Below are 25,050 nucleotides of genomic sequence, written 5' to 3'. Positions count from 1 at the left end.
CAGATAGCCGCGCCCCTGACGCACACTGCGGAGGGAGTACAAAGCGTGGCTGGAAAAACTACGGAGGAGACACAGTGCTCAGACTGCGAGGGCAGACTGGAGACTCTACAGACTGACTGACGGACTATCCACAAACTCGCTCTGCACTCAGGATCATACGCGGTGTAGCAGGAGCGTCGAGGAGTTCTTCAGAAGAGGTTTTTTTTTGTTGTTTTTTTTTATCTCTATCTGATCTGGAAAATACATTGCTTCACAACACCAAGGATATAAAATGTACGTTTTTTTCCCCAGCTATTTATTGTATTTACATGTTTATGTATATATTTAGTTTTTTTGCATTTCATGTACAGAAAATGTGCAATTACGCACACAGTAGACTGTATTTTACATTGGCTGCACATCTTAAATGTTGGTTTACAATTTATATGACAGATACAAATACATTATGCAAACTAGAAGTCATGATTAAGCTTTTATTTATTGCAATTTTCATTTGTCACTGGTTGCTGAATTTAAAGTTTGTCCTATAAATATGTAAGACTTAGACTCCCTACATAAATGTGTTAATCTCCATCTTTTTTGGACTCATTTAAGAGTGATGTCATCAGGGTGTAATTATCTTGATTGGCTGTCAGATGTTGCTGCTGGTGGTTGTGGTGCAAATTTCAACAGGAGACCCCTCCAAGGACATAACATGGTTTGTTGGAGGCAACCTTTCCACCTCAGTGAGCATCATGTGTCCACCACAGCAGGCTGCTCCCTCTCTGTCAGCCACTGTTCTACTTGCACAACACATTTGTTTTGTCTTGTTATGCAAATTAATGCAGATACATCTTTTGAGCCAACTTTACGCATGAAGCTCATGTATTGTGTTGTTCTGCTTTATTTCCCATTGGCTCCACCAGCCTCCATATAGCTGAACAACATGCTGACTCCGTGGTGAGGGTCAGAAAATGAATGCCTCCGCCTGCTGTGCTCCTCCAGTCGTCATGTATCAGCAGAGCTCAGGGTTTGACCTCAATGCCAGCTGCGACTGGCCGACTCCTCTCTGTAATTGGACGTCAGTGGACAGAGACCTGGAGCTGCCTACTTTTTCTACAGCGGCCAAAGTCAGAGTGATTATTACCTTCATCCTGTGCGGTATTTCTACTTTTTGCAATCTGGCTGTGCTTTGGGCGGCCAACGGACACAAGCGCAAATCCCATGTCCGAGTGCTGATAATCAACCTGACAGCAGCTGATCTCTTGGTCACCTTCATCGTGATGCCTGTCGATGCTGTGTGGAACATCACAGTGCAGTGGCTGGCCGGTGACCTGGCCTGCAGATTCCTCATGTTCCTCAAGCTGCAGGCAATGTACTCCTGTGCCTTTGTGACGGTGGTGATTAGTCTGGACAGACAGTCAGCTATCCTCAACCCTCTGGCCATCACCATGGCGCGGAAAAGGAACAGAGTCATGCTAATGGTGGCGTGGACTATGAGCGCCTTGTTCTCAATCCCTCAGGTAAAATAAGACAGGTGATTACAGCTTGACTGCCCATTTGGAAGGAAGCGATTCAGAGAGAATTGGTGAAAAGGACTCTTGTGTAAGGCTCTTAAATGAACAACCGAAAGCTCTCCTCTGTCACAGCGTGCAGGCTATGGACCTTTTTACTGAGCAGGAGACAGCTATATTTGCATACGTTTTCTCAGTCTCATATAGAGCTGTATGCGTAGAGGATATTAAAATGTGACGTTTTACATTAAATTAATTACCATCCATGGTTCATCATTATCTATGTGCATTTACATAAAATGTAGCATTTTGCGGAGGCTCTGATGCAAGAAAACCTGCCGTATGCTCCAGGGGTCCCAATAAAGTCTCAGTTTGAGGGATTAATAGCTCTACAGTTCTGTTATAAGGATGAGGAGCCGTAATCCTGGTGGTACAGAGGCCTCCTTGTAATCAGTGAGAGGCAGCGGAGCGTGAAAAATTGTTGATCATGTTGTGGAAAAAAAAAGAAAGAAATGTGGCCACCAAGCTCTCCAAACATGTTAGATGATACTGCATAGAAGTGGAAGATATTTGATGGTATCTTCTGAAAATGTCCGAGAACTCCTACATCACATATAGAGAATACAATAAGATGAGGTCTGAAAGGATTAGATGATCAGTCAGTTCTTCTTAATAATATCTTTTGGCTTATGGACTCTTGGTTGGATAAAGTAAGCAATTTGAGAACGTCAGCTTAGGCTCTGGGAAATCATAATGGGATTTTTTTTTCTGGACTCATGCTTTATATATATTGGGATGCAACAATTATGATTCAGGTCTGCAAACTAAAAATAAAAGTAGCCCTCTTTGTTAACTAACTCACCCTTCATGTTAACAGTGGCAGGTTTGTCATTTAAAAGTAGTAGTCATTTTTGAAACACTGAGAAACAGGTAAAGAAATAAAAATGCACGCCTCCCATTTTTAGCAAGCAACCATTAATTTTGCCAGTAGAAATGAAACCTGCCGCTAGCAGATAAGCTAACTTGAGTGGGTAGAAAATGCTTTCTCTGGTTGACTCTCTGTTCCAAGTTGACCCATTTTTAAAACCGAATCCCGGCATAGTCTCTTACATAGGTTTAAATAGCGCATATAAGCGCATATCAGGCCAAAAATAAGTATTCTCAACAGCTCCATTTGGAGACCAGCATGGTATCGATGCCAAAGTGTGTAATACACCCTTCAGTCCACTAGAGGAGTGTCAGCGTCACGTTTTGCCTCGATTAGTCGTGAAACGTACACGCGGGTGTGACCAGGGTCAAAGAAGGAGGTCATGTGACAAAGTATGAAGCTCAATAAAGTCAGAGTAAGGATGGAGGTGTGAGGTGGTTGAATGTATCAAACCCAGGAATTTTTTTATCAACCAGGTTTCAAGTTCATGAAAAAGTGGCATGGATTTCTTTTAGGTAATGTAAATAAGTTTTTAAAAAAAAATGCAGAAACGTACTGTTATTGTATCCCAAACCGTGATCTTTTCCTAACGTTAATCAAGTGTTTTTTTCCTAACCACATGGTTTTTGGTGGCTAAACCCAAGGCAGCTTACTTTTCATGCCTGGCGAGGCTAAACGAGAGGCTGACGCAGTTATCCTGTAGTGGACCAGCAGGTGAAGCCTATTACACACTTCGCTGTGGCTGGTTGCAAAAATATAGGAATAAAGAATCACAATTTTTCGTGCTTTTCTATGGAAAGGATAGAGTCAAGCGTTGCTGCTCATATTTTTGGAGAATACGTTTCACTATTAACGATACAAGAGAAAATGCTTTTTGGTTGAGGACTATGATGAGTGTGTAAGATGACATTATCTTGTAATGTGTCTGGCTGGGGTCGCTGGAATGTAAACTTTCCAAAATCCCCCCCAAAAATGGGACAGGAGATTCAAATTGCATCCATGATCAGCTTCCACACAGTGCAGAAAACACATAACTCCACAAAATGATGCTATTTATAGTGATAATAACCACTGTTTGTGTGAGGGGTTTGGCAAACTCAACCTATCAACCTATTAAACACACCAAACTCAACACACTTAGTTTTTTCCATGTTATGCACTGTAACGCTACATTACTAATTGGCATAGTACACCGGCATGTAGCAGTAAATTGTAATCTATTGATGGGCTGTTCGGTCAAATCATTGAAATAATATTTGAATCTTGAAACAACAGTCATGGCAAAGAAAATACAGACTTATGACTGCTGACAGCAAAATATTAACATGTTTTTATTTTTTACTTTTAATCCCATAGATGTTCATTTTCCATAACGTGACCATTACCTATCCAGCAAACTTCACTCAGTGCACCACTAGGGGGAGCTTCGTCACTCACTGGCAAGAAACGGCCTACAACATGTTCACCTTCTCCTGCCTCTTCCTGCTGCCGCTGCTCATCATGATCATCTGCTACACCAGGATCTTCATCCAGATCTCCAAGCAGATGACAAATAGGAAATGTGAGTACACACATAGTTCTGCTATTCAGTTGCTCCAAACAAAGACGAGACACCAAGCAAAGATGAGAGACACGTTCAGGCTGAAAGGCGTTGAATACAGCAGGTTGGGTGGATTCGACTTTTGACCTCAGCACCTGTTACGTCACTATGTGACGTAACCTATTTCTTCATCCACTTCCTGTTGTTTTTAGCTGTCAGTAACGTCTCCTGTGATTTTAGACCCAACCATTCCCACTTACCCTGTGGTTAATATTCCTACTTTCAGCATCCCCTAACCTCTCCACCCACATGCACACCTGCTGCTCCTTCCCTCATTACCTCCTTAGTTCACATACAAGTCCTTTTTCAGTAGTCTTCGACAGATTCTCTGTGCTCTGGTGGTCGTTTTGCATGATCCAAATCTTTGTTGTACCTTTCCTTTTTCAGCCTGTAGGTTGATAGCTCAGAGGTTGTTAGTGTTTCACACAGATTTCAGAATAAGAGGAGAATATCACCTGAAATAGTCAGCCAATAACAGGTTTATACCAACATCCTACATCCCGCCTCTTCACGTCTCTTGATCTGTCCACCACTTTTGTTCCAGACAGAAATAACTCAGCAACTATTGGATGCATTGCTACAGTGTGCAATGTGACGTTAATGGTACCCAGAGGATGAACCTTAAAGTCTGTGGTGATACCCTGATCTTTAATCTGTCATCACAGGCTGTGATTTTTCTTTCTGACGTGTCAAAAGCTGGATTTCATGTAAATCTGCAGATATTTGGGCCCCCCTCCAGATGAATTGAACTATTTTGAACATCATTTTTCCTCTAGTGACGTTTAAAAATCAAATACCTTAAAAAGTAATCACATTCCATCAGCTGTAGTTGTAATTTGCAGATACTGCTAATGCTGACGTGACAACATGCTATAGTATGTGAGCTCAAAGCACCACTGTGTCCTATAGCATCATAGAGCAACTAGCATTGCTGTAGGCTCCTTATCTTGTCATCCAGTAGTAAGTGTTTTCATAATTGCACATATTTCTCTTTTTTTCTGCAATTTAAAAAGGTTTTCTGGGGCTGCCATCAATGTTTAGGTCCAAATGTTTTAAGTACTCTGTGCCCTCTGTCTTGTAAAGTACATTAAGTCAGTTAAGCAGGAAATATTGGATTACAATGCTGATTTTGCAACAGGACATATGTTGGATCATGATAATACATTTTAAGTTAAAGCTTAGTGCTGTATAACAAATAAGAAGTAATGTTCTGACCTTTCCCTCAAGGATTGTGTCGGGGAACGATATGTGAAGTAATGTATGGAGAGCTGACAAAGATGGCCTCAATGAAAAAAAAAAAGTGTAAAAAGGAAGATACAAATTGACGGTTTTATTTGTGAAACAGCTCGTTATCTTATATAAATTCTCCTAAATTCCCAGTTCTTCTAAAAATTGTGTTTGTATAAGTTGCTGATTGTCCTTCTTTCCTCCAGTATCCTCCAATGAGCCACATCTCCGCTGCTCAAAGAACAACATCCCCAAAGCGCGAATGAGAACTCTGAAGATGAGCATCGTCATCGTGATCTGCTTCATCGTGTGCTGGACACCGTACTACCTGTTGGGTCTGTGGTACTGGTTCTTCCCGGATGACCTGGAGGGAAAGGTCTCACACTCCCTCACCCATATCCTGTTCATCTTCGGGCTTTTCAACGCCTGCCTGGACCCCATCATCTACGGCCTGTTCACCATACGCTTCCACGGGAGGCTGAGAAACTGCTACTGCAAAGCTCCGGCGATGTCTAGCCTGGAAACTCACACTGTGATATCGGAGTCGTTGAAATGCACTGCAACTGCTTTACCCTGTAAAAGAGGGAAGACCACTGGTGAAAAGGACAGCAGCTGTGAACAGGTAGAGACAAAACCCACTGACAGCAGAGTCGGACTTAGTTCAGTCCAGGTAGGAGGAAGGCAACTTTGCCATTTCAGCACTGAGAGCAAAATATGATTAACAAGGGACTTAAAATTTCTAATGAACTTGTTCAATACTTTTACCTTCTAAAGGATGTGTGTGAACATATTTTGTGTCACAATCAGACCCGACATGCATGTGTAGAATACATCTGAAGATGTGATGTGTCCAACACTTGGCTGACCAGCGTCTTTGTCTCCAGATGTGTCTTTGTGTGTACGAGGCTGTCCATCTTTCTCCATAAACACAGTGAAACGTGTTGGAAGCTTGAAGCTTTTCACTCTACTATATACATTATATGTCTTCAAAAAGCTCCGGCATTAAAAGAAGAATAGAAGACGGGCATTGCCATGATTACAGAGGAATGATGTTTGTGTTCTGACGTTTCTGGTTATATACATGCCTGCAGGTGTATTAGAGAGCTGATCCCCGGATGAAGACGAAGCCTCATTAATAAAGTGGGAATTCAGTTCAGGAGCCCGAAAACATGCAGAGAACAATCGAGGTTATGCTGCACTGTAGATGTCAAAGAAACTAACCGAGTCAGAAAGTTTTAAGCTGTGACTGCAAAAAGATCCTTTCTTAGTTGACATTTTGTCTTGTCACAATAGAAATGGACTGCTGTCACTAATGACATGAGGCACAGCTGCCAGCCTGCTGGTATAGCTGAAGCAACTCTTACACCTTTTTTAATACTGTGATGTTACAACTTCTTGTTTGAAAAAGGCTTTCAGAGGTCACATTTTACAGAAAAGACACAGTTTTGTCTTTTCTGAGACTACTCTCCTTTACAGGATGGAAGATTAAAGAACATCAGGACCATTGCATGTACTGTTAATGCTGATAACGGAGATTGTTAAAGGCTGCTTGTTTAATGCATCTCACACGGTGAGCTCTACTCTGAATTATGTAAACTACTGCTTATTATCTTAATTTTCCCCATAAAAAAATTGTAAGAAAAACTGTCACAAGAAGATTGCTGATTAGAGAACATTAGCATTTGGCTTGATTAAACCTGAATAATTTAATTTAATTTAATTTCTAACAAATTAATCTACATTTCATACAGGCAGTAATTGAAATAGGCCAATGGTTATAATACGGCCCTTCTATTACCTGTTACCTAACTAACAGAATCATTGAATGAGTATTGGATTACAGCCAGAAGTTTAATGATGATCTTGGAAGATGTTTTTGGAAGAATTAATTCTACTAATAACCAAGTCTGATATGCACTCGCTATATATCCAACTGATGTCTCCACCAAGCATCAAGTGGTGACAGCAGCTCCAACTGTCATTAAATTCTATTAAATGAGATGAGAATATACCAAGATAATGTGCCCTGACCATACAATAGACAGATCCACGAATCAAAGTATGTTTTTCTGCCCCTGAAAACCAAAATGAACGTCTCAAAAATATGAACATGACACGATCTTCACTCTGAGTGGGATGCTAAAAGTCTGACTCAGCTGCACAAAAACAAGAAAAGAAACTGGAGAAATATTCAAGATTATCCTGATGTAACAAACTTTAAGGCCTGGGACACACTGCCTGTGTGACAGGTGCGTTCACAACTTGACTATCAGCTGTTGGTTCATCAACACTCTTTGCCTCTCCTCTTTATTGCTTTCTGATGGCGAGGAACACGGCGTGTCTGTGACTCACTGACCCGCCTCTGATCGAAATGATTGTCAGCAGCAAAGAACATGAGCTGAGTAAACCTCTATACAGAAGTTAGATCCTTTAAGTCCGGCCCTATATAATTCAATTGATATAGTTCATACAGCCAGCAGATAAGGGTTTAGATGAAACAGCCATTGAATAGACAATGATGAATGATGTTAATAAATATGTACTGTACAGACATACTGTTAATATAAAGCATTCTATTGTATCAGTGGTAGCATGTGTGAGCTGCATTCATGTGCACATTGTAATGTTCAATACCGCTGGAAAGAAAAGTGATACACAAGGCATGGCTCTGCTTTAATTGGACAATCTCTACTCCAAATCCCACCCCGCACCCTCCATTCCCTTCCCTCCCTTCCTTTTCCTCTGGCCTGCAGCAATGAGTGTGGAATAGTGACTGGGGGGGAAAAAAAAAAAAGGAGATTACAAATGCAAACAGCCAAAACGATGTGTCAGAGGAGATTAATGGTGTGCTTGTAAATTAAAAGAGAAATGTCATGCATGTTGGTTCTGGCACATTTAAAGGATGCCACCTGAATGCCTTCCTGCTCAGTGAGCTGGACACAGACACCTGTGAAAAGGATCTGAACAGACATGAATAGTCATGCTAAAAACTGCATCTCGCAGCTGGTAAAGGACACTATGGAGTATACGGAGGACGATAAATGGAAACTATGGCAATATAACCATATTTAACTACAGTATGTTTCACTATACTGAGACAAACAGCAGAATTATTTGTGCTCCAATGTTACAGTAGATTATGAATTGTAGTTATGACACACCAGTCAGTTTGTTTGTATAGTTTCTAATTAAATTTGCAATTAATTTATGCAATGCTGTTTTCTTTATAATGACAGAATTAATCGCTTTATTTGTCACAGCGTTGCTTCAAAACATTCAGCTTTGAATTTCTCACATTCATTTCTAAAGAAATGGCCTTGTCCAAACCTTTTCATAGAAGTACCCTTTTAACTAACATGCTCATTCATTAAATGAGAAAATTAAACCCATTAGCATTTGAGGCATATTTCCCATTAATGTGTCAAAAGTGGCTCTGAGGGTCATGATAACTTTGCACACTCCATCAAAGAGCATGCAAACAGCATATATCAGGGCAACACCAGCACTTTCTGCAGCTTTCAACTACTTACAAAATGTTTGCCAACTACAACACCAAAGTTGTATTGATCTTCTCATCAAAGATCTCAACAAGAATTGAGATATCTCCTGGTGGGCATGTTCTGGGTCCACTAGGACAGATCTCAGGGAGGGAAAGGAGAAAGAAAGAAAAACCCATCAAGCTCTCTGTGGTGGCGGGGCGTAGTTTGGCTCAGCTGCAGGAGAGACTGATTGGGGGAGTGATTCAGGGAACGGTGCCTGGAAGAGGCTTAATTGGCACAGCTGCAGGCAATTATTGATTTGTCTCTCTCCAGATATAAGCTCTAGCAGGTCACCAGATGGGCTCGCACTCCCGAGGACACAGAGCAGCAGGCTGGCTGCGGAGAGGACGTGTGGCGTATGCTGGGCAGGAGACACCAAGTGTGACAAAACTTTGAGAACATTGTTTATGCTGAATAAACACGGCTACTGACTGTACTGGGCTTATTATTGTTCGTTTGGACCGGAAGAACCCACAGTGACGGCAACACGTCTGTCACACTCTTTAAATGTGTGATTACACAAACGGGGAAAAGGGAAAAAGACAATAAACGGAGCTCTGTCATTCCTTATGTTGGAGGTCCAAAAAAATCAGGAGGATAACTTTATGTCCCTTAAGACTTCAGACTTCTAAGACAAAAGCCTGTCCACCCAAAGGACAGAACACCCAGCCTTCATCAGAGCAATGCTCAGACATATCGGGGAAGCAAAACAACTTATTCACAAGCAAATGGCACAACACAGGCAAGTCAACTCCTCAGGACGAGACTCAGCAGTCCATCTTCATATAAAGGACAGGGGACACTCATTTAACCCTTTAAAAACAAACCTATTTTTAGGCTTCTGCTCAAAAATTGTCAAAAGGATATATCTCTGCAACCACAATAAAAAAAATAATAAAAAAAAACAAATATTTTTAATAATAAAGGGAACACTGAGATTTGTTCAGATGTGTAGATATCAGTATATATGTCCATGTTTTAATAATAGTTTAGTCCCTGGCCCCCAATTGGGGGCCTCTAGGGCTTAAAGGGTTAAGGACAGTAATGTACACATTTTAGCCAGTGAAGATTGAAAGGAGTGGAAGAACCCATCAACGTGAACATCCATTACTGAACAGAGGAGGTGGACTACGACACCACTAATCAGCCATTTACAATGCAGTCCTGACAGTCCTTTCCTAGGAAGTTTAACACCCAGTCACTCCAGGAACCCAACAGCTCACATAATGGCCGGGTGAGTCAATGACCTAAAACCCACTCATACCACTACCATCGTGACCCTAGTGTCACACAGGATAGCCGGGTGGGTCTCACGTGACTTCAACGACTCTCAGGGTGTCAACAATCCCACACGAAGTTATAAGCAGGAGACTCCCCTCCAGTCTGTAAGAACTGGAGAGGCCTCTTGGATGAGTTGAAATGCTAGTCCAGTTGCCTTTGGATGACTGAGAGGATTTTCCCCTAGAGAAGTGAAATTTGTCAATTTCCAAAAATGGCAAACTATTCCTTAACTCAGCATTTCTAATAACCTCTGCTTTTACAGGCTTTGTTGACCCAACCCAGTTTCATGATAAAGCGTGAAATAGACACGCCCGTCCACTGTGGCAAAAACTGTTACGCCTAGAGAGGCCAAAGCGTGGCTATCTCACATTTTGCTGTAGTGGACGGTCGTGTGTATTTCAGGCTTTGCTGTGATACTGGGTTGGTTGACCAGGATGAAGTTGGTGTTCGAAGTCTCTCAGCTCAGGACATTTAATCAGAACGTTGTCGTATCGCGACCAGTCTCGCTTACTTCTCTAGACACTCTGAAAGTATAGATCCCTGTTACCACTGCAGTCAGCACATCTGGTCAAGGATGAACTGAATGACTGAAGAGCCACTGGCTTAGTGAAAGAAAAAAATAGCTGTGGTGACCCATGGCAGTGTTATAGTTTTAATCTGCTTGGTCACCTGCCAGGATCCACATCACTGATCCTGGAGTTACTGCTATTTTCAGACTGAAATATATTGTGTGTTTGCTGATTTTTTTTCTTGTTGTGGCAGAACAAGGTATTACGTTGTTTTGGACTTGGCCCACATTATTTTCTCATCTCTTGTCAGTTGGAGAATGCCAACTCATTCACTGCTCACTGATCCTTCCCAGGCATGTCTGCTCATATTACATCTCGTCCAGTGAAAGGGGAGCAAATTGTGTGATGAGTACATCTCTACACAGGCCTCCCTTCAACATTAATTCCCCTCATACCAATTAGAAAACAGATGCACATACCTGTAGCTCCATAAAGGGCAGCTGCTGCAGCCGCTGTGCTGATGAACCTGAAATCCACACAGATGTGCAGCCACTTCAAGACAGATCAGTGGCTCCGTATAAGGACTGCTTCCCTTATAGATTTAATTTAAATCATGTTTTTTTTAATTGCTGACTCAACCAGCTGCCTCTGGTGGAATGACCTCTGCTCCGTCAATTTTCTCATATCAGGACAGCCAGGTCAGACGATGTGTCTGACTGAGAGGCATGAGCCTGAATACATTCTCTAGCATGCTGGAGCTTAGCCGCAATAAATATGGAAAGTTCATATTTAACAAGTGATTTGGTTTGGTCATGTCTGTTCAGATCATATCAGTTGTTAGTTTCTGCTTAGAGTAGTAATACCAAAGATTTGCACTAAAATAAATGTCAGTTACGTGTCTTTCTGTCGCCCAATAAGATAACACAATGGTGATTGAGCCTGTGGTCCATTTATGAAAGCCTTTCTATTTTACAATATTACAAACTGAATGAGCTTGGTGTTGGTGGTGAAACTCCTGGGAAAAAAAACAAGCGGCAACCAACCGTGACGTCACCCACTGGTTTGTGAACTGTCCTTCCGAAGTGAGTCATTTGGTAACCCGAGAACACTAAGCCTGCCCACCCATAGTGAAAACCTGACTGCACCACAGGCCTGTCAATCAAACAGAAATACCCCAAAATACCACGATTTGAGGCCTAATATCTAATTAATGATGAAGGAACTAATAAGAAGGAGTAACTGTAGCAAATTACACCATACTGTCATGTGGAAAGAATTTATTGACTTTGTACTTTATTAAAGAAGCTGAATGGGAGTACATGCAGCTAACCCCTAGTTGCTGTCGTTGGTAGTGCAGTTTAATGCACTTCTGTATTGGCTTCACTTGTCAGACCTGGAAGCTACATTCACTTTAATATACAGTCTATGGAAAAAAACTCAAGTGGTGCACAGTTAGTGGAACATTTTTAATCTCCCAGATGTGTTATTTTAAAAGTGGGGTACTGAGAAGAGGAAGAAGAGGAAGCAGCGTACTGGTTTTTCCAGTCTCTGCTGGTGTCTCAAACCACATCATTTCCTTCTTTTTCCTTTCATGTTTACTGTCGTCCTTGTATTGTTATCAAGGCATAGACAAAGTGCCAACTGACTGACATCACACTGTTTCGATCTCTGGGAAGTGACATCCAAAAATGCAGCTGCAGTTACCGTTTATTGCCAAAGGTGTTGCCAAAGAAAAAGAAACTGAAATCTTTGACTTTGTTACTATAAACTTTAAAAGCAGAGGAAGTACATGTAACACAACACAGCATCCCTGTGTTGTGTTACCACACCATATCACCAAAACAAGTCAACCTTAAAATATGTAGGAAACTGATTTCCTTGAAAAAGTAAATTTAGCTATTAGTTTTAAGGTGTTCACAGTATGTTTTCTTGTTATGCGTACAGGAGGACCCAGATGCAGGACTCAGCCAAGTTTTCACACAGGTTTTATTGTGTTGGGAAAAAAGGGGGGAGCAGGAGCTGGTGAGGTAGAGCTGTGGAGGTGACGAGGGAGGCATGGTGCGGAGATACCCGAGTGGAGGCAGGCAGAGCTGACAGATGCTGGCAGGTGTGGAGCTGCTGACTTACAGGCTGGAGGTCCTGAACACAAGAAGTCAGAGTTAATTCTGGCTCCGCACAAGAAAATAACACAGAACAGTCTAAGTGGGCTTGCGCTTGTTCAGCAGTGAGGTTGAACGGACAATCTGGCAAAGATTGGATGTCAAGTCAGGGTAGAAATACTGAGGTTGATGAGGAGATGAGGAACAGGTGTGTGTCATCAGCCTGCAATCAGCGAGCCACGTCCACGCCGGAGCAAAGCAGGACACACAGGAAACACAGACACAGACTTTGAATTCCAATACCCATACTACCAAACTATTTAGTAGTTTTATATATATACATATAGATATATATATATATCTGAAACTGTGAGCGAAAGACGAGGAAAGTAACATAAATACTGTATGTGATGCTTACCAAACACACAACAACTGAGGATTTAAAAAGAAGCAGTGTCAGCATCCCCCTGTGCTCCCACAATGTTTTATTGATAACTGCAATGCTTTGATCAATACGATCTTCGTCAGGCACAAACAGTGCACATTTTGCATTGTAAACAATATAATATACTGTATATAGAGACGCACACGTGATATTTACAGATTGTTCTGAAGAAGATGTTATTGATCGAAACGTTCCTCCTCAATTATTAATATCATATTTTTGGCATACATTCAATTTTTTTTTAGTGTCTTTGTTTAGTTCTTACAGCTTGCTGTATTTAAGCAAGACTAATGAGAAAATAAAAATGCTTGCCCTTATTTTAACCGGGGAAATAATCTCTGTAAATCTTCTGCCAACAATCCCCTTCTTAGATTAAAACAAAAAACGGAGAAGTCCCACTCGATCTCTGATGTTATTCATATCAAGATGCTACAAGAAAAAAACAGAACAGTAATGGCATTAAAAATAATCTATTTTGTATCGTCTTCGGAGGTGCTGACATTCAGGTACAACTTTTAGTTGGGATGTATATACAGGCTATCAATGTGATCCGTTGACAAATGAAGACAAACTGACAAAATGCATGATGAAAATGACATTTGTGAAATCAGGAGATATAAGTGAAGAAGCTCGTGTTTATCTAATCTGACTATTGTGTTATTCAGGTGCTGCTGAAAGCGTGACTTCTCACTGTGTCAGACTTCATGACATTTCTTCTTTGTGCATTGACATTCTTCATTGAAAGAGCTCCGTTGCAATATTTGAGCCCGTATTTTGCCTGAGAGGAGCAGGTGGCGCCTCACTTCTCAGTGTGCGTCACACAAGTTGTTACTGTGATTTTCAGTATTTGCGTTATTTGGTCCTTTGGTTCCATCTTGGACCAGAAAACATCATATTCAATGATCTGTCAGTAGCTTTAAATTCAGAGGACCGATTTAACAAAGATCTTGTTTGACTTGTGCCAGCAAAATCTCCTCCTTTTTATATAAAAAAAAGGAAATGTCACTTTGGAGCTGAGCCTCTTTGCATTTTAAAGGTCAGTTTCAGCTGATGGCAGATCTCTTGGCTTGAAGACTTGGCTTTTCAGCCAACATTCAGCCACTTTGTCAAATGGGCTAATGCAATTTTCTCTGTCAAATACCGGTCCAGATAAAGTGCCGAGATAGCAGAGAGTCATTAGGAGTACACAAAAAGCCCACCCCTTATTTTCCAGATGCTGAGAGTCACAGTCATTGGTAACTGGTTTTGTCATTTCAAAGTGGCATTTAACACATTGTGACCTTTTCAAATGTGTCAACACTCTCAGAAACTTGCTATATGTTGAGATGTGGTATAAATTAAACCTGGACACTTTTTCACCAGTAAAATAAATTGATATTGATACAGTTGTATCACTTCATTTAAATCAGCTTCTTTATTGAAACTATATTAAATTTAAATGCTCTCATAAAGTAGTAGCAATTTTTTGGCAATTTCCATTTTTTTCATTTTAGAAGAATGATTTTTTTGGTGGGAAACAACACAAGCAGCTTTGTGTGCAGCTCCTCCTCCCACATATATACTGGGTGATGTGGTTCATTTGGTTCAGTGTTATTCGGGCTCTATCTTTAGTTGTTCCTCTGCAAAGACTCTGGACTCCATCCTTGCCAAGTGTCTGAACATCCTCCACAGAAACAGTATCTGGACCTGCTGAAGCCTGTGAACCAACAGGAAATCAAAGATGAGGCAGCAGATGAAATGTTTTGCTTTATTTTTCTCTGGGACAGCAGCTTACCAGGTAATAAACATAACTACAAAAACTACAGTGCCCAACTATTTGATAAAATTATATAATCTATTTCCTTAAAAGGTTTGTGTCTTGTGCAGGAAGAAATGACTTCGGAGAAACTGGAAACTATTGAGAAATGAGTGAACTCATTGTTGATGCAGTCTATAGTCCCTGTACAAAGCAACACACTCGCTGCTTTGGTCCTACAACACAGATTGTGTTGCTGCTAAATCAACAATAAACTAAAAAAAAAAAAATGAGGAAATTAAACTTCAAAATAAAAATTAACCTACATTTTATGTAACAACCATACTGATAAAAACAATTATTTAATAGCCTACTGATAACTCAAGGACAAGGACCCAACAAGTCTGGCCTCATGACTGTCAGGTCAGACTTGGCAGACCAGGTCAACGATGTGTTGAACCCTCATGCTGCGTTATGGGAGACAGGGCAAGAGCATGTGTAGGGTTGCATAAATCCTTGCAATAATAATAATAATAATAATAATGATAATAATAATAATTATTATTATCATTATTATTATTATTATTATTATTATTATTATAATACAAATACAAATAATACAAAATTTTGCAAAATAATCCAATGCGACTATTTTATATAATTACATATCTGCAAACCAGGTTTTCATTTAACCAGAGATTTAAGAATTGTTTTCTACAACCCTCTGACTGAAAAATATCATTTAACAACCTGGTTTTAGGTTAAGCTTGGCTATGGCATTTCCTCTATTCCCTAAAGTATACTCTGCATCAGTCAAGCAGTTTGTATTTTATCATCTCTTGAGGGTCTCCTCTTTGTCTCTGTGAAGCTTGTTCTGGGGTGAAAATGGCCATTAAGGATGATGAACTTTCAGAGCTCGTCATCTCACTGCCTGTTGATTGTCCATTTCATGGTTATTATCAGGGAAAATTAGCTCCTGTAGCTGTTGATGTTTTTGACATCCCACTAAACTCACTTCATGATCATAAATTATGTAACCTATTGAATGTTGTTAAAATGAAAAAAAAAACTTGATGTGTGCATCTTTCCTACGTCTAAAACCTTCTCAGTTTCAGCACAGTAAGTGTTGAAAAAGGAACACAGACATGTCGGGCGGGAAAAAAATCCCGGATAAAATACAATACCTCGCAATTACTAAAGGATAAAAGGAGTTTAGCTCATCCTGGTATGAGGGATTAACACTGGCAGACCAATTAATACATTTAATTGGTTGGTGTAAACTAATCTAGAAAGCCAGATGTATGAAAAAAGCGTAGAACATGAGAGGGAAATAGCAGCTAATGACAACTAACCACCATCCTGGGAGAACCGAGTCCTCAAAGATTAAATCAATGAACGCTTTAACTCAAAGGAAGTAAAAGAAATGTGAACGTTTTTCTATCATCCTTAACGTATACTCACCAAACAGTGCATGAAGAAACTCAGAGGATGGAAGAAGGATGCAGAAAAACCACAGAAGTGTAAGAAGGGATATACATATCATATTGTTAATCACTGCTTAGCTGAAACTGTGTTATCTGTCTCTTTTTTTTCTGCACACTTGCAAAAATTTGTATACTTTTTCAAAAGAGGGCTGGGGATCATGCTGTTGCATACAAATAAATAATTTCCATGTTTTCTGATGTTGTTGCTTAGTGGCTCCATTTTGGACACTGAAAATAGTTTCAGCTTTAAACCAATAAAACTTTGAAGTGATAAGAGATTGAATAGAAGTAGAGAGGAAACTGAACCTGATGTGAGAGGAGTGATTTCATCAAAAAAATTAATAAAATGGTTGGATACTCTTTCAGATTTACCAGTAATTGTGCTTAATAATGTGAATTATTATAATTAAAGTCTTCACATTATTGTGTTTCTGAAAGAGTAAAATAAGATGGGACACAGATTCATTGCCAGTGAGCCTTTTTCATCCTATTATTTGTTAGGTGCACATGATAATAACAAAGTGGCAAAAAAAAAAATCTCTTGAGCACCACATTGGCTTCTTGTTTATCCAGATCCTTTCTTCAGAAAGTATTAGTTAACACGCCGGAGCATTAAAGGGAGCCAGTATGCTTCAGTTCCCCAGTCATGGAGAATTTCAGAGAGAGTTAGTCTGTTTAAGTGTAAGTGCTTAATGTTTGTCCTCTCCAATAAAACAATACGAATCAATTAGTCCAGTGGAGCATATTGCAAGCCTATACCCCAACAAAGGCTTGGAAAAACATTCTTTTTTTTAACATTTACTATGATTTGACAAGGAGCAACATTACCATTGTGTTTTTTTTTTTTTTTTTAATGTAGTTTTATGTTTATGTAGTGCAAATACTGGTCCATGGTGCAAAAGTTCAGACTTTATGGGCCAAAGGGGAGAGAGGGGAGACAGTTCAGGATCCTGACAGCCTCACTCTAACATTGTGTACTCTAACCTTGTGTACTCTAGTGTTGTGTACTCTAGTGTTGTGTACTCTAACATTGTGTACTCTAGTGTTGTGTACTCTGGTGTTGTGTACTCTAACATTGTGTACTCTAGTGTTGTGTACTCTGGTGTTGTGTACTCTAACGTTAAAAACATTTAAAAAATGACTACGTAAAGAGATGCTACACATTGCTAGCACTAAATGTCAGCTTTGAAAACACAAAGGAAAGATGTGAATGGTGGAAATTGGTTTTCCGAGCCCGGACTTTGTCCCTGTCAGATGTGGAGATGTTGAGGTGTGAGTGAGGTTGATATGCTAAAGGTCAGAGGTGACTTTTTTTTCCGGACCTGCTAACAATAACTAGTTCTCCGTGAACAAGGCATCTCACAGTCAGCTATGAAAACCTAAACTTGCCTTTTGGGTAAGATATGGGTAGAGTGACATCTGGGAGCTCCTTTGTAAAAACCAGAGCACCTGTGAGTATAATATACTGCACAGTGTAATATTATTACATAATGTAGTACAGTATATGTTGAGGGATGAGAGGGATGAATTTCTCATTTTCTTCCTCAGTCTGAACCTTTGACCTCCTGTTGTTTGTAGAGCAGTACAAATGAAACTTTAATGCTCTCTGTGGAGGAATTAAACCAAAGTAAAAGCAGATAGTGGAAGACTCAGGAGTGAAAAAAACAAAATGCAGACATTACACGAGTTTCAAACACAGTACTGACAGCAGCTGAAGGCAGGTTCAGTGTGACTAAACCATGTATAGATCGTTAGGACAGACTTTGCTGCCATCTAGTGGCATGAAATAACAAACAGTCCAGTACTTAAGAAAACATTGTTCAAATACATTACATAAATAAAATGCATCAAAATAGCCTCAATGCCTTTTTCACATGACATTATAACTTGTCATTATAAGAAAAGCACAGTTATATGATGACTGTGTTTTCTATAAGTCAAGTGCATTGTCATAGTGAAACAACATTCATAATATCAGCAGATAAATTGAAGTCAGCCATCTTTAATTTTATTAATGACACCTTTTGATTTGATGGTGCAGCAGTGCCTCAGATGGTAGAGCGCGGTGCCCACTAATCATGAGGTCGGTGGTTCGATCCCCAGTTCTTCTTGTCCAAATGCCTTGGGCAAGACACTGAACCTGAAGTGACGACCGATGCATGGCAGGTGTGCCGTCACTGGTGTGTGAATGTGTGTGAGTTGGTTAATGGGAGGCAAACTGTAAAGTGCTTTGAGAACGCTACGGTAATAAAGCATTATATAAGTGCAGACCATTACAATTCAAATTAAAAATAATTTAATACAAATTATGTGTCTTGTTTAATATTTACTAGTTTATTATTTTTCTAATTTATTATAATGCTGTTTTCAAACTTTTACTCTATCTTTGAAGCCTGTCAGTCCAGTGCTGGTACACTGAAGGACTGTCAGAGGTTAAAAAAGATAGATAGATAGATAGATAGATAGATAGATAGATAGATAGATAGATAGATAGATAGATAGATAGATAGATAGATAGATAGATAGATAGATAGATAGATAGATAGATAGATAGATAGATAGATAGATAGATAGATAGATAGATAGATAGATAGATAGATAGATAGATAGATAGATAGATAGATAGATAGATAGATAGACTATATTGATCCCACGAGGGGAAATGTTTTTCGCTACAGCAGCATGGAAAGATACATGGTAAAAGCAATAAAAATGACAGAATAAAAATAGAGGTAGTAAAAATATACAATATATGTAAAAATGCACAGAATATAGAAAAGTCACAGAAAAAGTGATTTTTCATTATATTTACTATTCTCTTCTATTTAGAATGAAACTGGTGACATCAAAATGGTAAAATAACACATATTGAATGATGTGGTCAGCAAACAAACCAGAATACGTTTTGTCTTTTGGATTCCTCGTAGTATCCACTGTTTGCCTTGCTGATAGTTTTGCACACTATCAGCAATATTTTGACCAGCTTCATGAGGTGATCTCCTGGAATTTATTTTCAATTCACATGAGAACCTTGTGGAAGGTTAACTGTGACAATGTCTTGCCCTCTTAATGCATATGAAACCGTCACTTGTGTTGTGCTGGTACACAGCAAATAGCCCTATTCAACTACTGAAAAGTTCAGAATTTACCAGCATCAGAAATGAACAATGCCTCAGATTAGAGCCCACATTCATGCGGCCAACAATTCAAGCTGCAGACACGTCTCAACATCAATTGTTGGGAGGAGGCTGTGTGAATGAGGCCTTCATGGTTAAAGTGCTGCAGAGAAACTACCACTGAGGGAGACCAATAATAAGAAGAGAACTGCTCAGGACAAGAAACACAAGGAGTGGACATTAAACCAGTGTAAATCTGGACTTTAGTTGAATGAGGTTAAATTTTAGATTTTTGTTTTTGGTTCCAGCCATTGTGTCTTTGTCAGATGTAGGAAAGGTGAACAGATGGTGTCTGCATTTGTGGGTCCCACTGTGAAGCATGAAGAAGAAGGAGGAGGAGGAGCTGTGATGGTTTTGGGGGGGCTTTACTAATAGTACCGTAGGGGATTTAGTCAGAGTTCAAGGCAACACTTAAGCGGCATTGTTACCACAATGTCCTGCTGTGACATGCCAGCTCATCATTCTTGACTGTAGTTGGACCATCATTTGGTCAGGATCTGGAAGAACTGTTTGACCTGGCCTCCACACTCACCTGACCGAAACCAAAGATGGTTTGGGATGAGTTGGACCACAGAGTGAAGGGAAAACACTGCTCAACATTTCTGGGAACTCCTTCAAGACTGTTGGTGACTTTTCCAAGTGATGACCTCCTGAGGCTGGTTGAGAGATTGAAGATTTTGCAAAGCTGTTATGAAAACAAAAAGGTGGCCAGTTTGAAGAGGAAGGAGGTTCTGGGTCTCGATGTTTCTGGTTGTCTGAGGTCTTTCTGTGTGGAGTTTGCATGTTCTCCTTGTTCCTGCGTGGGTTTTCTCCAGGTGCTGTGGCTTCCTCCTGCAGTCCAGAGACAAGCATGTTATGGTTAACTGCTGATTTTAAATTGGCCATAGGTGTGCATGTGATCATGAATGGTAGGTAGGGTAGGTAGGTAGGTATTTACTTTATTAATCCCCGAGGGGAAATTTTTTCGCTACAGCAGCATACATACAGAAGCAATAAGACAATAATAGAAACAATAGAATAAAATAATAGAATAGAGTAGAATAATATAATAATAGAAAAGCAATAAAATAAAATAACAGTAAATAGCAGTAAAAAATATAAATATAAAATATAAAATGCACAGTATATACAGTACATTATATATCTATATATATTATATACAACAAACCAAGAAACACAGAATGGTTGTCTGCGTTTCTGTGTTGGCCCTGTCTTTGACTAAGGACCAACTTTTCCAGGGCTTACCCGCTGTCCCCCAATGTCATGTTACTGTTAACCAGAGCCCCCTGTGATTCTGTTCAAAATTAAAGCAGGTTTAGAAAATGAATGGATGAACCTTTGCTGACATTAATCGCAGTGACCTCCAGATGGCACTACAGAACACTGTCTGAAATGTAAATACATATACAGACACTCATATTTACATTTGAGAACTTTAACAGACAAAGAGATGCTAAAATAACATTGAAATGAACATGCAAATTAGAATCTTCATCTACCTCATACTAATTTTTAAGGCCCCACAATAACAGACATTTCTGCTTTCTTTTCACCGGAGGCTAAAAAAAACCCCAATGAATAATAGTGAAGCCAATTTTAAATGCCTATTTTATTAAGAGGTATTTAGCCTGCTATGTTATTCCCTGGCTGGACTGACATTATGTAAAGTTTTCCTTTATTATTAGTGTGAATGGTTAAAGGGTAGAAATAAACCTTTTCCACTGTGTGCATCTCTTTCTTTTTGTCCTTTGACCGGATTTCTAGTAACACAAACGACTGCTGGTTTACCAGAGTTTCCTATAAGGGGCATTCATTTGCAGCACAGTTTGAGGCAGCTCGCAGCCTGTCTGTTGGGTGTTGGAGGAGGGTCCTTCATGTGCATTGCAGAGAAATATCCCCACTTCCTGGCAGAGATAGTTGGCAGGCAGGCAGCCGGGGTGAGAGATACCACAGGAAGATGAAAACAGATGGGATGAACAGTAAAGGCTTCTTCTCACTGGGGTAAAGGGCAAAAAAAAACAAAAAAAAAACCTGTTAGGACGTCACAGCTCGTCAAAGATTCTTGAACGAAAGAAAAGTCTGCAACAATACCCCCCTGTTAGAAGACAATAGACTACGTTCTGTAGACATTATCTGTAATGCTCATAGTTATTTTCAGTCACACTGAAACAGCAGATGAAGCCCCCCACCTTCACCCACCCACTCACATCACACCCCCACTGGGCTATAGGATCTGAACACCTGTTTCATTGTGGAGCTAAAACAGGACCGGTTATTCAGACGTCACTCTGAGAGACAAGTGTTCCTGTTATGTTACAGCACTATACCGTCAGATACAGTGACAGGAGCCAGTTTTGTTTTCTTGGTAGTCCCGCGGTGGATTTTCTGGTGGCGCCACAAACACGCTCACACGCTCACCAAAGTCATTTTGATTGATTTTAATCAGGAGAGACTCGATCTGAATGAACAAATGTACGATTTTTTTTTTGCCATGTGCAAGAACAAGAAAAGAAATGTCAGGGATGTTAGAGCCTTTCGCAATTTGACCCTGTTGTGATGTCATCATATTTAACCCTCCTGTTGTCCTCGGGTCAAAATGATCCGCAACTGTGTTCAACCAAGTTCTATTTTATTTCTATATTTTTATATTTTTTGGGATCATTGGTCATCATTCTTTAAAGAAACCCTCACAGCCTCCTTGTCACCAATGATCCCCAAAAAATATGAAAATAAAATAGAACTTGGTTGAACACAGCTGCGGGTCATTTTGACCCAAGGACAACACAAGGGTTAAAAGTGGTGAGGCAGTGCCTAATACAGGAAACACCCCAGAGTCTAGACGAGGGGTCTCCAGACAGTATTTGCCGATCTACCCGGCAGATCAAGGAGCTCTGAGAAGAAAAACGTTTGGAGACCCCTGGTCTAGACACTGGTCCTGGTGTTAACACTCTGTTGACATCTGGTATCATGTAACTCCTGCACCTGGCATCTGTATTTCAAGGACAACACGAGGGTTAACTAAAGGAAAGCAATTCAATTTATATAGCGCCAGAATACAAATGAGTCATCACAGTGCACTTAACAATGAGAGAGAAACTTAAGCTGAAAACACACAGGCGCCAAAGAGTGTCATGTGTTGTGCATCAACTGCCACCCAGAGCACCAATAGGATACGTCGCACAGGAACCCATTAAGGCCCCACACAGCATGAGGAAAAACTACACTATGGATAAGTTTCATTTTGTCCTTGTTATAACGGCTTTGTGGGTCGTACAACTCTGGATATTTCTGGACCTCGATAACTAGTCTCTTCTCATCCACTGTGAGACTGCAACAGAAAGAGGGGAGGAAGTCGAGCTGCAACAGGAGTAAAGAAGATGAACTGCTACGGGAGAAGTACAAAAAAACACACTTGGGTGGGCGGCCATCTGCCTCGACCGGTTGGGTTGAGGAGAGAACAGAGAGAGAAAAGAACAGCGTATAGAGACATTACAACAAGCATTGGGTTGGTTGGCGGTGTCGGTAACCGCAGCTCTGGATGTGATGAAGAGAGGACTCTGATAAGCCTGATCTGGGAACTGGAGAAGAAAACTGGAGGTGAGTGGGGTGGAACAGGGTTGCTGCAGATTGCTCTGACGTCGCCACCAAGGCAGAAGAGAGGAGAGTAGATTTACATTTTGAGTGCAATGAAGTGATGGGCTTATTGAAGTTGTGGCAAAATGGAATTGGTTTACTGAAAACGTCCAAAATCAGGTGATTTTAAGAAGCTGGGAGAGAGAGGGGAGAATTTGGAATAAATGACACACAACGTTCTTGATTGACCTGAGCTGAGCTACATGAAGATTATTCTACCAGGACCATGATTGTCCCTTCACATATCATTCATAATCTCAACAGCAATTGGATGGATAATCAGTCTGTACCAGAGTGGAGGACCAACCAACAGGCTGACGGTGCTACCTGTAAAACTGCACCGGCTAAAAAAGTCCAGTAGGGTTGTTTACAAAACTCCCTGAGTCTATTCTCTGAAGGTATTTCCAGAAAACTCTCAGCTTTGTATAACCAAATGAATGAAAATAGAAAAAAAAAATCTGAATGCTGCAAGAAAAAGGATCACCAGATATTTTTTGTCTTTATTCTGATGTTTGACTGTGATTCAAATGCAAATACTGGGGCTACAAAAGCTTGACCGGTGTCACACAAATGATACTGTTACCTGATAAACAAATAATGAAACCTGTACAATGTGCAACATGACAGAAAGCAAATAAATGTTGAGCTTAAGTTTGTCAACATCTCTCTTTTTTTTTTTTATAGAAACTTATAGCAAACAAACATGAGCTTTAAATTAGCTGTAACAACTAAATTTCCTCACTGTGGGATTAATAAAGTCCAACTCTCTACTACCTGGGCTGCAGCTGCCCCATTTACCTCCATTTACTCCAGATCACTGAACATAGAATTTAACAAGATATCTAAGTTTATGAGGCGATGTCCTTAACGTATCGTAAATATGTTATCAAAGGGTCCCGTTCCTTCGCTGATCTTTTTGACCAACAAGTGTTTGGAATTATTGTAATAATTTCTGCATGCTCTGTTGTTTACAATGAATAGGGGGCTGGGAGCTACGATAACTGATTACAGATGTGGACATTTCCATTTCAAAGTTAAAAAAAACATTTGATTGAGATGTTTTTGATTTTATTTTGATGATTGTTTTCTAAATGTTGAATAATATCTTTGTTGTTGTTACATATTCCTCAGTGATTGCATGTTTGTCTTAATGTGTGCAAATGTGAAATGTTTGCAGGTGCATGCTCAAACAGAGAAATAATTGGACAGCAGTCACTTTGCATTATCTTTATGATATTTTTGGCTAACGGGGTCATATATTCAGTTATCTGCAGTAATCAGTTGCATTATTTCCATGGGTTATAGAAGTCTTAAGTTAATGACCGGGAAAAAAAGAGAAAGCGTGAATTATTTATAATTAGCATCAACATTAGTATAAGCATTGGTAGAGCTTGTTGATCCTTGTGATGTCCCAGCGGGACAGGACCTACCTCTGTCCGACCTGGACTCTGGGGTTGGGGATGAGGTCATGGTGTCCCTTCTGTTGGTGGAGAAGGTCGCTCTTCCATGTGGAGCTAAAACAGGACCGGTCATTCAGACGTCACTCTGAGAGACAAGTGTTCCTGTTATTTTACAGCACTATACCGTCAGATACAGTGACAGGAGCCAGTTTTGTTTTCTTGGTAGTCCCGCGGTGGATTTGCTGATTTGTTTGCTGTATGTATGTTGGATTTTGTTAAGGCGTACCAATGGGTAAAAATCATGATACAATCAGTTGTCTGACATTGACTTTATTGAAGACATTTTACAAACAGATTTCTTTTTTTTTTACTTTTTAAAATTCTGCCAGCTGGACATTAATTCCATTAAGAGGCTTTGCACTTATTACAGATGACTGTAAGGAGAGGGAGAGGGGAAAAAAAAGGCTTTTTTTAATAGGATAATAATCAGAAACATTGATG

The 25,050-nt window shown here is 40.0% G+C and overlaps 1 protein-coding gene across 1 annotated transcript; it reads left to right on the top strand.

Annotated features, from left to right (window-relative positions):
- The first annotated feature begins 223 nt into the window (after positions 1-223).
- On the top strand, positions 224-7,999 carry LOC138213381 (gonadotropin-releasing hormone II receptor-like). The gene is made up of 4 exons (XM_069174448.1): positions 224-273; positions 906-1,502; positions 3,778-3,982; positions 5,455-7,999. Exons 2-4 carry the CDS (start codon positions 954-956, stop codon positions 5,964-5,966), a joined length of 1,266 nt encoding a protein of 421 aa, XP_069030549.1. The 5' UTR covers positions 224-273; positions 906-953; the 3' UTR covers positions 5,967-7,999.
- Positions 8,000-25,050: the final 17,051 nt, after the last annotated feature.

This window comes from Embiotoca jacksoni, unplaced genomic scaffold (assembly GCF_022577435.1).
Source record: "Embiotoca jacksoni isolate LCO1_2020_lvr unplaced genomic scaffold, fEmbJac1.0.p SCAF_6, whole genome shotgun sequence".
Classification (NCBI taxonomy): Eukaryota; Metazoa; Chordata; class Actinopteri; family Embiotocidae; genus Embiotoca; species Embiotoca jacksoni.
Note: the sequence above shows the minus strand (reverse complement) of the source record. Positions and strands in the feature narration are given on the sequence as shown.